Raw genomic sequence first — 12,008 nt, forward strand, 5'->3', positions numbered from 1 at the left:
GCTGAAGGCAGCTCCTTAGGACGTGTTCTGCTGATCTGTGCCGGGGGGCCTGGAGGTCCCCAGACTGACAAAATTGTGTATTTCTCTTCCGTAAAATGATGGGAATGGATCAGCCCAGGGTCCCTTCTACCTCTAAATCTGATGGCTTGCCCAGGCCACACGGCTGGAAAGTGTCAGGAATGTCTTTGGACTCCACGGCCAGGATTCTTTCCTTTATATCAGGCTGCATCTCTAGAGTTCTAGCCCTAATGCCAGCCCCTATGAGATCCCCCTAGCTCTCCTCTTGGCCATCTCTCTCTGGAAAGTCCCTGGGTAAGGGTAAGGGAAACAGGTACTGATTGATTGGTGTCACTCTAGGCCTCTGGATGAAGTCAGACGGGAGGAAGGCAGGGCAGGTTCAGAGGCTGATGCTGGCTGGCTCGCAGAATGAGGACAGGTACAGCTCTGGCTGGTGGATGATTCAGGGTCCCCGTCTGAGGCTAGCTCTCAGAAATGCCCAGTGCCTGCCAAAGGCTGGCTAGAGGCTAAAAGAGCTGTCAGGCAGGCAGGAGCCAGTGGGAGTTACAGTAACTTGCACCCTCCTCATATTCCACAAACTCACAGGAAACATCTGCCCAACGTCTCCAAAAGCCCAAGTGGCATTTTCCGGCTAAACGATGATGTGAGTGGGAGTTAAGGGGCCTCCTAGGTGGCTAACAGACTGGGACCTGCGCACAGAATCGAAGGAACCCGGGATCTGGGTGGAAGTTACCTCCCTGAAACTTCCCTGCTGCTGGCCCTAGTTCTGCTCTTTGATACTAAGGAGACTATGGCTAATTCCCCCTTGCTCATTTCTGGGTTTGGTTAGTTGGATTTTTCTGAAGTGGAAAAAATAATCTGGGGGAAGATACTGAGTCACATGTAGTCAGGAGATGATGAGAGACAGACTCTATATTCAAGGTTGTGGCTGGAAAGACCATTCTCTGCCCTGTGTTTATTTTCCCATCCCCAGCTTTTCCTGTCCCCTCATCCTTCTTTCCTTGTGTTCTGCCATGAGCATTTCTCTGTGCCCCTGGAGGGGCAGTGCCTCAGAGGGTGTGGTGTCAGGGCAGCAGTGGAGGGCAGGGGGCTAACTGATGCCCAGTGGCTTGGGGCTCCCCTTCTGTTCCACTCTTGGCTTTCTCTTCCAGCCCTAGCTGGGCAGTCAGTGGGTTAATGCCTTGGCCGTGCAGTGAGGGACTGGCTACCTGCTCACATCTTTGGACTGACTCAGTCTGAGGCAGCAATGCCAATGTAGGTGCTGAGTGTGCCAGGCCTGCCCTCCCCTCTCTCTCCCTTCTCTGCCATTGCCATTGGATAACATGGGCCTAGGGCTGATGTGCATGTCTCCCACGCCCCTACCCAGGCCTGTCTCCATTTATCTAAACATTCATGGTCTCCTCCTCAGGAAGTGTGAGAGCCTGTAGTGGCTGTGTCCATGTGTGTGTTTGTCAGTGTGTGTGTATGTGTGTGGGGCCTCAGCAGGAAATGCCTCATCACAGCAGCTCCTATCAGCCTCCTCGGACAATAGCATAGCCTCACTGGTCCTTGGCCCCTGCTCCATTCAGTCCCAGCCTGGCACACTGGACCATGCGTTGCCCCTCCAGCCCCAGCCTCCTCCTACTCTACTGCTTCCTGGTGGGCAGCCTGGCACAGGGCGACTATGATGAAGATAATACCAATGGAGGTGAGTTATGCCCTTAGGAGAAAGAAAAGTGCGGTGCTCTGAATTTACCCCTTCAGGGTCCCTGATTGGGAGAGAGGCCCAAGGGATTCTTGTAGCCTCCCCAGCTTTGCTGATACTACTGTTGCCAGTCAGGTCCTGCTCCAGGGCTGTTCCAGAGAATGGGAGGCTGGGAGGGTGGGCAGGCAAGGGACAAACATGGGCATTCCTGAGGTTGAGACTCTGTCTTTGACCCAGGTGGCTGAGATGAACAGGGTGCCTGAGGCTGGCATGGAACAAAGAGAGTTTAGGGATTATCTATCTCAAGTCCCTCATTTATGCAGGAAGAAATCGAGGCCCATATGTGAAACCATACATCTAGGCTGAACCCAGTACTTTTCCCCCTATGCCATATGTGAGGCAAGGGCTGGAGAATTAAATTCAAACCATAATCCGAGATTTGGAAGACATCTCAGGGATTGCTTGGTCCAAGTTATACTCAATAGGAATCTCCACTACAATTTACCCAAGTGATATACAGTCCTTAGCATGGTGCCCGGTCTGTGGTAGGCACTTAATAAATGTTTTGTTATTGACTGTTGATGACTGACAGCATCTGCTTGGGGAAGGACCCTATCTCAGGGTGGCACCCCCGGGGTGGGGGGAGAGGCAGCTCTAGTGATGAAGAAGTTCTTCTGATATTGAGCCTAAATCTGTCCCTGGCGCTCTTGCTTCTTTGCTTCCCAAAGTCAAGCTCTTCATTCTACAGAGAAGAGAAGCAGTGTCTGTTTTCTCCTCTATAAAATGGGGCTAATATCTGCAGAGCTGCTTGGAGGAAAAGCTTTGTAAACCATAAAATAGTATAGAAATGGGGGGGGATGGAGGGACAATGCTTTCAAACCGGCTGCTCCTCATGCAGCTACCCATGGGATAGGCCACGGGGGCCAGAGCCGGAGTGAGCTGAAATGGTGCCTGAATCAAATTCAGGCAGCAGAGTAAAGAATGACACAAAAGTCAGTCATGGGCAGTTCCAGAGAGTGAGGCAGGGAGATTACTCAAGAGAGTCCTGGCTCTCATGCTCTTTGGGGGTTAGGGGTGAAAGTAGGCCCTAAGAGAGAGGCCATGATAAGGGAGCCTGGGGGTGGGTCAGGGGGTGGTCATACCCTGTTCCTCTAGAAGACTGGGAAGCAAGGATCAGGGTTGGTGGCTATGGCGGAGTGGAAGCACCCTACAACACCCCCCCCCATAAATACTGGCACCCTGAGGAAAGGTCCTGTTTTCTCCCAGCTAGTAATAATTCTACTTGGGGAGGCTATGCTTTGGGGTGTCCTGGGATAGAGTGAAGAATACTGCATTTAAAGTCAGGGGATGTTGGTCTGAATCCTAGCCTTACTATTATTATCTACATGACCTTGGAGAAATAATTTCATTTCTCTGAGCCTCAGTTTTCCCATTTGTAAAATCAGGAGCGGGGCAGCGTTGGGATAAATGAGCTTGAGTTAGAATCAAGATCCTGCCATTTATCACCTGTTTGATCACAGGCAAATTACCTTTTCTTCCTCACCAGTTAAATAAGAAGGGGAGACTAGCTGGCCTGTAAGGCTGATGGCCCCCTTCCCTACCACGGTCCCCTCCAGACAAGCCCACATCCTTCCCCATGGCCGGGACTCTGCACCAGGCTGTCTCTGTAACTGAGGAATTCCCCGGCCCTTGACCTCCCCCAAATCATTTCCTATCATCCATACCATCTACCCAGAACATCTGGAAGATGAAACAGCTGCCTCTGCTGGGAGGAGGGAGGGAAGCCTTCACACTGGGCCAAATAGCGATTTAGTTCAGAGAGAGATGAGAGATTACTTTGATGCAGATGTTTCAGGAAAAATTCAGATTAGTATCTGTGGAACTTCTCGGAAAAGTCTGAGGTGTCAGTCAGTGCAGACCGGCACCATTTTCAGTGTCGTTAGTCACGCAGGCTTGGGGATGTGGTGACAGAACTCCGGGTCCTCTTCCTGCTTCAATCACTGGTCTCCAGTTCCTTTTCCACCTTGGGAATCATCTCAGATAAGGGGCTATGACCCACAGTTTAAGAAGTGCTGAAGGGGTCTTGAGCGGAAGAAGTTTAGGAAGCCTTGATCTAAGGCTCTTTCCACTACAGCTAATGACTGATGTGATCTTGTGCTTAGCACAGTGCCTGGCACATAGCAGGCACTTAATACATATTTATTGGTTGACTGACCCACTAAGTGCTCTTTGCTTGTCTTCCTCTTCCAGACAAGCCAACCGCACGCTATTGTCAGTGAGAGCACACACCAGCCCATCCCATAGGCTTACTTCACTTTTTTGTGGGCACCCAGAGTACCAGCTCCAGCTGCTGGTCTGGAGGGAATTTAGCTGATGACAACTTTGGGTTTGTCCTCTTCAAGTGGAGAAACTGAGACGTGGACTCAGGTGACGGGAGCAGCTAGGCTTCCACCCTTGTGGAGACTCTGCTCTGAGTGGAGGATGGTCACCATCGGGGTGGGGGGGTACTGTCTCCATGATTAAGGGGCCATGGAGCAGAAAGCCCAAGGATGGTCGGGGTCAGACTGTGCTAACCCATAGCTGCTTCTTATCCCAGATGACAGAGCAGATCTGCACACCAATGACACCTCATCCCACTCCATCCTCTGCCCAAGGAGCTTCCCTGGGGAGAAGATGAGCTTCAACAATACCACCTACCTGTGTATTGGAAAGGGCTCCAGGGAGCACCTGTTCAGCTGGGTCTCCACAAGCCTGGTCCCTTCCCTCTACACTCTTGTCTTCTTGGTGGGCTTGCCAGCCAATGGCTTGGCTTTGTGGGTGCTGGCTGCCAAGATCCAGAAACTGCCATCCACCATCTTTCTGATGAACCTTGCCGTGGCTGACCTGCTCCTGGTTCTCATCCTGCCCTTCAAGATCTCCTACTACTTCCTGGGCCACCACTGGGTCTTCCAGGAGGGGCTCTGTCGCCTGGTGACTGCTTTCTTCTATGGAAACATGTACTGTTCCATGTTGCTCCTGGCCTGCATCAGTCTGGACAGGTACCTAGCCATTGTCCACCCGTTCTTCTCCCGTTCCGTGCGCAGCCCTGCCTTTGCTGTGGGCCTCTGTGCCATCGTCTGGCTTGGGGCGGCCTCCCTCACCCTGCCCCTGACTGCACAGCGCCAGTCCTACCCACTGCATGGCAGCTCCGGGCTCATCCTGTGCCATGATGTGCTCCCCCAGGACGAGCAGGCCAGCCACTTCCTGAATATCTTTGTCTGCCTGGTCCTGTTGGGGTTCCTCCTCCCACTGCTGGTGATTCTCTTCTGCTATGGGTCCGTCATCTATGTCCTGGTGGCCAGCGGGAAGACGTACGGCTATGCCATTAAGCTCACCGTGCTGGTGCTGGCCTCAGCAGTCACGCTCTTTACACCCAGCAACATACTCCTGCTCATCCACTATTCAGACCCCAGGGCCAATGGCTTTGGAGACCTCTACTTCTGGTATGTCCTCAGCTTGGCCGTCAGCACCGTCAACAGCTGTGTGGACCCTTTCATCTATTACTATGTGTCGGAAGAATTCCGGGACAAAATAAAGAGAAAGCTTTGTCAGCAGGACGAGCGCACGCTTGCAGTCCAGAAAACCTCCAAGGAAGATGTCGTTGGATTGGGTACCCGCTCTACGTCTCTAATATAGACATCCATCTGAAGCGGCAGTGGGTCTGGCCTGAGGGTGGGAGGCACGGGCTTTCTGACTCTCGCACAGAAGGGCCTGTAATTTGTATCAGCCCCAGTGGAATTTCCCCTTGTCCTTGCCTTCAAGGTTCCCTGTAATCCCCACCTTTATCCTTTCCTCAGCAAACTTTGCAAAGATGAAAGGGGATAGGCATGTGGGCTGCTGCACTTTGCTTTCCCTTCCCGGTTTCTACTTCATCAAGAGGACTTTCACCATGAAGCCCCAACCCCATTTCCAGGGAGGTCCAGTACGCTGTTCCCTGTTGGATAAGTACCAACAGATCTGAGGGTGTCTGTGCTGGAGAAGAGAAAACTTGGTGGGGGCAGGGGCCATGGGGGGGGGTGTAACAGACACTATCTGCCTTCTGATGATTGAAGGAAAGAGGGATTAAGATATTCTGCTTGGGGGGCAGCTAGGTGGCACAGTGGATAGAGCACCGGCCCTGAAGTCAGGAGGACCCGAGTTCAAATCCAGCCTCAGACCAAACACTTGACATTTACTAGCTATGTGACCTTGGTCAAGTCACTTAACTCCAATTGCCTAAAAAAAAAAAAGATATTCTGTTTGGCCAACGAAGGAAGAGACAGGACCAAGGCTTGGGGAGGGACTTACATACAGCTTTTGGCCAATATGAGAAACACCTCCTAATGATAAGAGCTGCCAAAAAGCAGAACGGGCCGGCCAGGAGGAGGTGAGCTCCTAGAGGTACTGAAGAAGGCTGGTTGATGACTTGGCAATGTTATGGTGTGCTTCAGGCAAGGAGGTGGAAATCCCCGCCAGTTCCAGCATCCCACACCTTGTATTACTGGGGCTGCTGTCAGCTGGACTGGAGGCCTGTCCCAAGGGCACAGCCTTCCCGCCTGAACCTCAAGATTCCATAACTCTCATTCCTCAGTGGAGGCAGATCAGGCTGGGTTTATTGTGCCCATCAGTCGCTCCACGTTCTCCCAGAAACGTGACTATGGCTGCAGAGTGGACTCTGCTGACCAAGAGCTGATTCAGACCTGCTCTGGTTCTAAGCAGGTTCTTCTTATGTGACCCAGAAAATAAAAGGAAAGGTTCCTGACCAAGCCAACTGCTCTCCCCATAAGATATCCATGCTTGGTGGCAATAGTATATTTTAGCCTGTAAAGGCTAGAACTGACTTTAGGATACAGAATGTGGAAGGTGAGAGGGACCTTACAACTAGTAATATGGGAGGTAGGAGGGCCCTGAGGACATAGAATGTCAGAGTTGGGAGGGCTCTTAGAACACAGAATGTCAGGGCTAGAAGGGCCTTTAGATACAGGGTGTCAGAGCTGGGAGGGCCCTTAGAACCCAGGATGTCAGAGCTGGGAGGGCCCCTAGAACACAGAATGTCAGAGTTGAAAACATCCTTAGAGATTAGCCAATCTAACTATCCTTACTTTACAGAAGATGGAAGAGAAGCTCAGAGAGGGCTCACAGGAGCTAGAAGGACCCCTAGAGGTCATCAAGTTCATTTTACAAATAAGGAAACTGAGGCTGAGAAGTTAAGTGATTTGCTCAGAGCCCCACAGCTATGAGTGTACAAGGCAGGTTTCAAACCCAGGTCTTCCTAAGTCCAACTCCAGCTCTCTGGTGCCCCTCACTTACTCCAAGCCCCACATCTGACAAATGAGAAGTGTGAAACCGAGACAGGTTAAGTCTCTTCCCCAAGATCACACAAGTAATAAGTAGCAGTACTGGAATTAGAACCCAGTGCCTGGCTCCAAATCGTGTGCTCTCTTCACTACATCAGAGTCTTTGACTAGTTCAGAGGCAAAGCTGGAACCAGAGTCCAGCTCTCTGACCCCATCCAGAGGCAGATTCTCATTCTCTGCCCTTTGCCACAGTGCACTGTTGCCTTCATCTGTGATCTGGGCCAGGCCACATCAGGACGGAAGGCTGTTAGCAAGCAGTAAACAGACTAAGCCATGGGTGGCGAGGCCCTTCCCTAATGGAGTCTCAAGGAGAAGCTGGGAGGGACTTAGAGGGAGACCACCTAGTCAAATCCCCTTATTTGACAATTGATGAAAGTGACGCTTACCTCACTTGTGGGTTAAGTGACCTGCCCAGGGGCACTCAAGAGGTGTCAAGATTCAAACCTAGATCCTTTAGGCTCTAAGTCCTATACTCAAGCCACTCCGCCATACTTCCTTCTTAAGGCCTTGGCCTGAGTTCTCCTAGCTGGGGAAATGACAAGAATTTTCTAAGTAGGAACAAGCAAACTTGCAGGTTAAGCTGAGGGAAGGAGGAGAGGGTAGAGAGGGAGCAGAAGAGGGTGAGGGTTTGACCAGAGCCCCGTAGGGGGATCTGAACAGCTGCAGGTATCTTGTCTAATGCCCTGGAATGTAGAGTTTCTCTGACCTTGGTGACTTGACCTATACTTCCGGAATGAGTCAATGGGCAAATGTGATGACAAGCAGCCACTGAGGCAGAGGCCCGATCCTTGGGAGCTGGTATTCTACCAAGAACGCGGGCTGCTCTCCCTTCCCACTGGGTGGCCATTCCACACGGCCCTAGTTTATATGATGGGGGCGGGTCCCCTCCACTCCCTCTCTGCCTCCTCTACCACAGGCTGCAGCCTCGCTGCTTCTCAGCAGTAATAATGCCCCCATTTCTAGGAGCCACTGAAAATCTCCAAAGAACTTTACTTAGAACAGGTCTGTGGGCAGCAGGGGTAGCAGGGAAGCATCTTAGATCTGGGAAAGTGACGTTGGAGGGCATTTAGTGTGACTTGCACAAGGAGAATCCTCTCCACAACATGTCCCCCCCCCCCAGTGGTCCTTCCAGCCTCATACATTCCTGGTCCCCTTCGATCGTCGTCCCTCTGGCCCCTCCGTATCTTCTATGTATATAGTTGTTCGCATATGGTCCTCCCCCCACCCCCCCATTGGACTGGAAGCTCCTTGAGGGCAGGCACCATGTTTTTGCCTTCCTTTGTGTCCCCAGCACTTAGCACAGTGCCTGGCACTGAGTAGGTGCTTAATAAATGTTTGCTGGCAACTTGTTTACAAAGCGCTTTCTTCACAATCCCTTGAGGTTAGCAGTGCAAGGACTGTTACATTTAGCAGATGAAGAAACTGAGGCTGGAAGAAGTTGTGGGATTTACCCATAGCCACAAAGCTAATGAATGGAGGCAGGATACAAGACCGAGTCTTCTGACTCACTGTTCTACCACGGTTGTCTCTGCTGTGACATTCTTTAATAAATCCATCCCAGCTCACAGACATCCCTGCTCTCTTTTCTATACTCACAAACTATCCCTTCAACAATCCACGCTAGGTGAATGGCCTCGTTTTCCTCCCCTCCACCTTTTGGGGCAGAAAACAGAGACCTTTTCCCATCTGCAGTCTGGGAACCTCCTCCTAGCTAGCTTTCCAGCATCCCAGAGGAGCCCTGCTAATGGTTCAGGCATCACATGTGCCCATTATCTCTGGACTCGGCACTAAGTTCAGCCAGGACAGTGGCTTGAACGCTCTGAGTGAGGGTGGCTGGTTGCCCTGTTCGAATTGTTTCAGTGACCATTTTGGCCCTTTTTGCTTTATCATCCCAGCTTCATTCTCCTTGGTAGAGAAAACGGAAGCGGCCTGGGGGAATGGAGAGTCCTGCCTCACAAAGCTCTGCAGCCCGGTCTCTCTTGCTCAGCCTCCTCTGAGCTCTGACGTGGCCTGGAAAGCCCTGACGCTACTCTGATGGGCACCTGGTGCTCTTCTGAGCTCCTCCTCAGTCCCCTGCCCTGCTGTCCATCCTCTGTACTTCTCCAGAATCTTTCGGATTCTTTGAAGTGGTTTGAATGTGAAAGCCTCGAGGCTTCATTCATCTATACCCCACACTCAACAGTGTGTGATTGAAGTTCCCAAGAGGCTTCATTTCAGATACTGACATTTTATTAACAACTGCTTTCTAAAACCGCCCAGGGTCGTGTGCTTCCGCCTTGCTTTGAGTCCTGTGGCCCTTGGCTAATCCCAGGTCAGCAGAGCACCGGCCAGGACCGAGCCTGCTCTAAGCTGCAGCTGTGGAGCTGGACATGGCCCTCCAGGACCAGCGTCCTGCAGGCCGGGTAGTGCGCGAGACACCATGCTTCCACGGCACTCTTCGTTTTTGTTCAGCAGATCATTACATCTTTTGTGTCACGTCTGCCTTACCAGGGCCCTTCAAACTGGGTACAACAGGTATTGTCACGTTACAGATGGGAAATGGAGGCCCGGGGAAGGTGCCTGCCTAGAGCCACACAGCAAGTTAGGTTCAGAGCTTGGAGCAGCACCCAGCCCTCCACATCCCTGGCACTTTATTTACTCTGCCAAGGTGATATTGGCGAGGTCATCTGTTCTATTGATACATCTATCAATGCGTCTTATCCTTCCTCTCAGATTTCATGAGGCCAGCAATCCTATCTTACTCACCTTTGTTTCCCCTTAAGGTTGAGAACAGGGCCTTGTGCATAGGGGGAGGGGTGCTCAATAAAGGCTCTCTGCCCCTCATTTTCTTCATCTGTAAAATGGGACCAATACCTGCCCTACCCTAACTCACAGATTGTTGAGAGGCTAAAATGAGGTGATTGATGTGAAGATTCATTGATCAAAACTGAAAAATTCTGTACAAATAGAATGCACCAAGAAGGCAGGGGACAGTGGCTTGCTCCAAAGTAAATAGGTCCCCTGGCCCTTTCTGCCCTTAGAAGAGGCCCTTGCTCAAATGCCATTCCTGCTCTCCGCAGTGACTGGTACGTCAGAAGCTCTAGGGGAAAGCTTGACAAAGGAGGCAGGAAGTGCATGTACTGGCAGGGCGGGGATGGGGTATGGTACTGAGCGTGGAAGCGCAGGGGCTGGTCCAGACTCTCCCGCAGACTCAGCACGGCTGGGGAAGGGACAGAAGGCTTTTTGCAGTGGGTGAGAAAGATCCAAATCCTTCTTGCTCTCCACAAAGTCAGCAGTCTGAGCGAAGCCGTTAAGGAGTCACCTTCTGAGGCACTTCTCCTCCTGGGTAGGTTGCCGTTTCTGTTGGAAAAGAGACCACAGCGTCACTATCGCCAGCCTCTGTGTCCAGGAAAATGGGATGTGGTGTGTGGAGAAGAGAAGACTCAGGACATGACCATTATCTTCAAATATCTGGGACCCGTGGGAGTGAGTTGGAGGGAGGCCGGTTTCAGTTTATTTTAAGGTATCATTTCCACGAACAGCCAGGTGGCGCAGTGGATAGAGCACCAGCCCTGGAGTTCAAATGTGACCTCAGACACTTACTAGCTGTGCGACACTCGGTAGGAGTTGAAGAAGGAAATGGCAAACCACTCAAGTATCTTTGCTAACAAAATCCCAAATGGGGTCACAAAGAGTCAGACATGACCGAAAACAACTGAACAGTCCAATAATAATCGTAGATTTTAGGGCTGGACACAGAGGAAACTGAGGCCCCGAGGGGTTCTGACTTGCCCAAGATCATACAAGTAGTGACAAGATCGATATTTGACTCAGAGTTCTCTGACTCCAAACCTAGTGTTCTTTCAATGAACACAAACATCAATGAACCGAATGCCTCAGTAACAACCTTGGCAAGTGGTGTTTAAGCGAAGCTGGCATCATGGCTTGTCAAGGACGTTGGAGAAGGAAATCCTGCATGGGAGTGGGTGGGGAATGGCCTTGGAGCTGGCCCTGGGAAGCTGTGACAGAGAGGAGCCCCTGCACCCTGGAAGGACCTCACAGCCGGCCTGGCTCAGGGAGGATGCACCCTCCAGGGGCAGTCAGAGCTCTGTCAGGGGGAAGGCTCTGCCTGAGGTGCTGCCCTTTGTTTCGTATGCCTATCTGGTCACTTTATTCATGGTTACTAGTGTATGATAAAACCGGTTTAAAAAGATACTCAGACCTTCCAAACACTATGACCTTCCTAGGCTCCTGGATTCAGAGCTGGCAGGATCCTCAGAGGCTATCTGGACCTTCACTTTGCAGATGAGGAAACTGAGGTCCAGGGAAGTTAGCTGACTTGTCCAAAGTCACATCGCTACTAAGTATTGGAGGCAGGATTTGAAGCCAGAACTTGGAGTCCTCTGATTCTTTCTAGTCTACCGCATTGCCTCCTTCCAACAGGGAAGCCGTAAAACCCCCATTGTACAGATAAATAAGAGGAGAGAGGGCATTGCTTAAGGTAACCCCAAGTAGCGACAAGATTGGTATTTGACTCGAAGTCCTCTGACCTCAAACCTAGTGTCCTTTCAATGGACAGCCATTGTTTGGACACAGCCATCAATGAACCAACTGCTTCAGTAGAGACCCAACCCCAGTCTCCTGCTGCCCAGTGCAAGGCTCCTTTCCCTCCATCCCCTGCACCGTCTGGCCCCCTGGCCACAGTAGTTGGTGACCCACAGGCTGGTGGCTGCAGTGGCCCTTCCCAAGCTGTGAGAGGCAAGGTGTCACATGTGGTACAAGGACTCAGAACGCTAACCCGAGAAGATCTTCAGAGGACATCTGGGCCAACCATCTGGTGGCTCAGCAGATGGAGCCCTGGGCCTGCAGTCAGGAAGACCTGAGTTCAGATCCAGCCTCAGAAACTGACTAGCTGTGTGTCCCTGAGCAAGTCACTTAGTCTGTGTCTGCTT

At 51.5% G+C, this 12,008-nt stretch overlaps 2 protein-coding genes across 2 annotated transcripts in view; one reads left to right on the top strand and one right to left on the bottom strand.

Annotated features, from left to right (window-relative positions):
• The first annotated feature begins 1,417 nt into the window (after positions 1-1,417).
• Positions 1,418-8,426, top strand: F2RL3 (F2R like thrombin or trypsin receptor 3). Its single transcript, XM_020969352.2, has 2 exons — positions 1,418-1,705; positions 4,299-8,426. Exons 1-2 carry the CDS (start codon positions 1,609-1,611, stop codon positions 5,375-5,377), a joined length of 1,176 nt encoding a protein of 391 aa, XP_020825011.1. The 5' UTR covers positions 1,418-1,608; the 3' UTR covers positions 5,378-8,426.
• Positions 8,427-9,288: 862 nt separating this feature from the next.
• The window catches only part of CPAMD8 (C3 and PZP like alpha-2-macroglobulin domain containing 8), a 156,282-nt gene continuing 153,562 nt past the window's right edge, over positions 9,289-12,008 (bottom strand). Inside the window, 1 exon segment of the mRNA XM_020969351.1 lies at positions 9,289-10,416. Within this exon segment, the coding sequence (XP_020825010.1) occupies position 10,416 (1 nt within the window). The 3' untranslated portion in view covers positions 9,289-10,415.

Source organism: Phascolarctos cinereus, unplaced genomic scaffold, assembly GCF_003287225.1.
Source record: "Phascolarctos cinereus isolate Bilbo 61053 unplaced genomic scaffold, phaCin_HiC Scaffold_4;HRSCAF=312, whole genome shotgun sequence".
NCBI lineage: Eukaryota > Metazoa > Chordata > Mammalia > Diprotodontia > Phascolarctidae > Phascolarctos > Phascolarctos cinereus.

Excerpts from the sequence above, each read along its gene's own strand:
- F2RL3 (XM_020969352.2), top strand. The coding sequence starts at position 1,609 with ATGCGTTGCCCCTCCAGCCCCAGCCTCCTCCTACTCTACTGCTTCCTG. Across the intron at positions 1,706-4,298 it reads TGAAGATAATACCAATGGAG|ATGACAGAGCAGATCTGCAC; the intron begins GTGAGTTATGCC and ends TTCTTATCCCAG.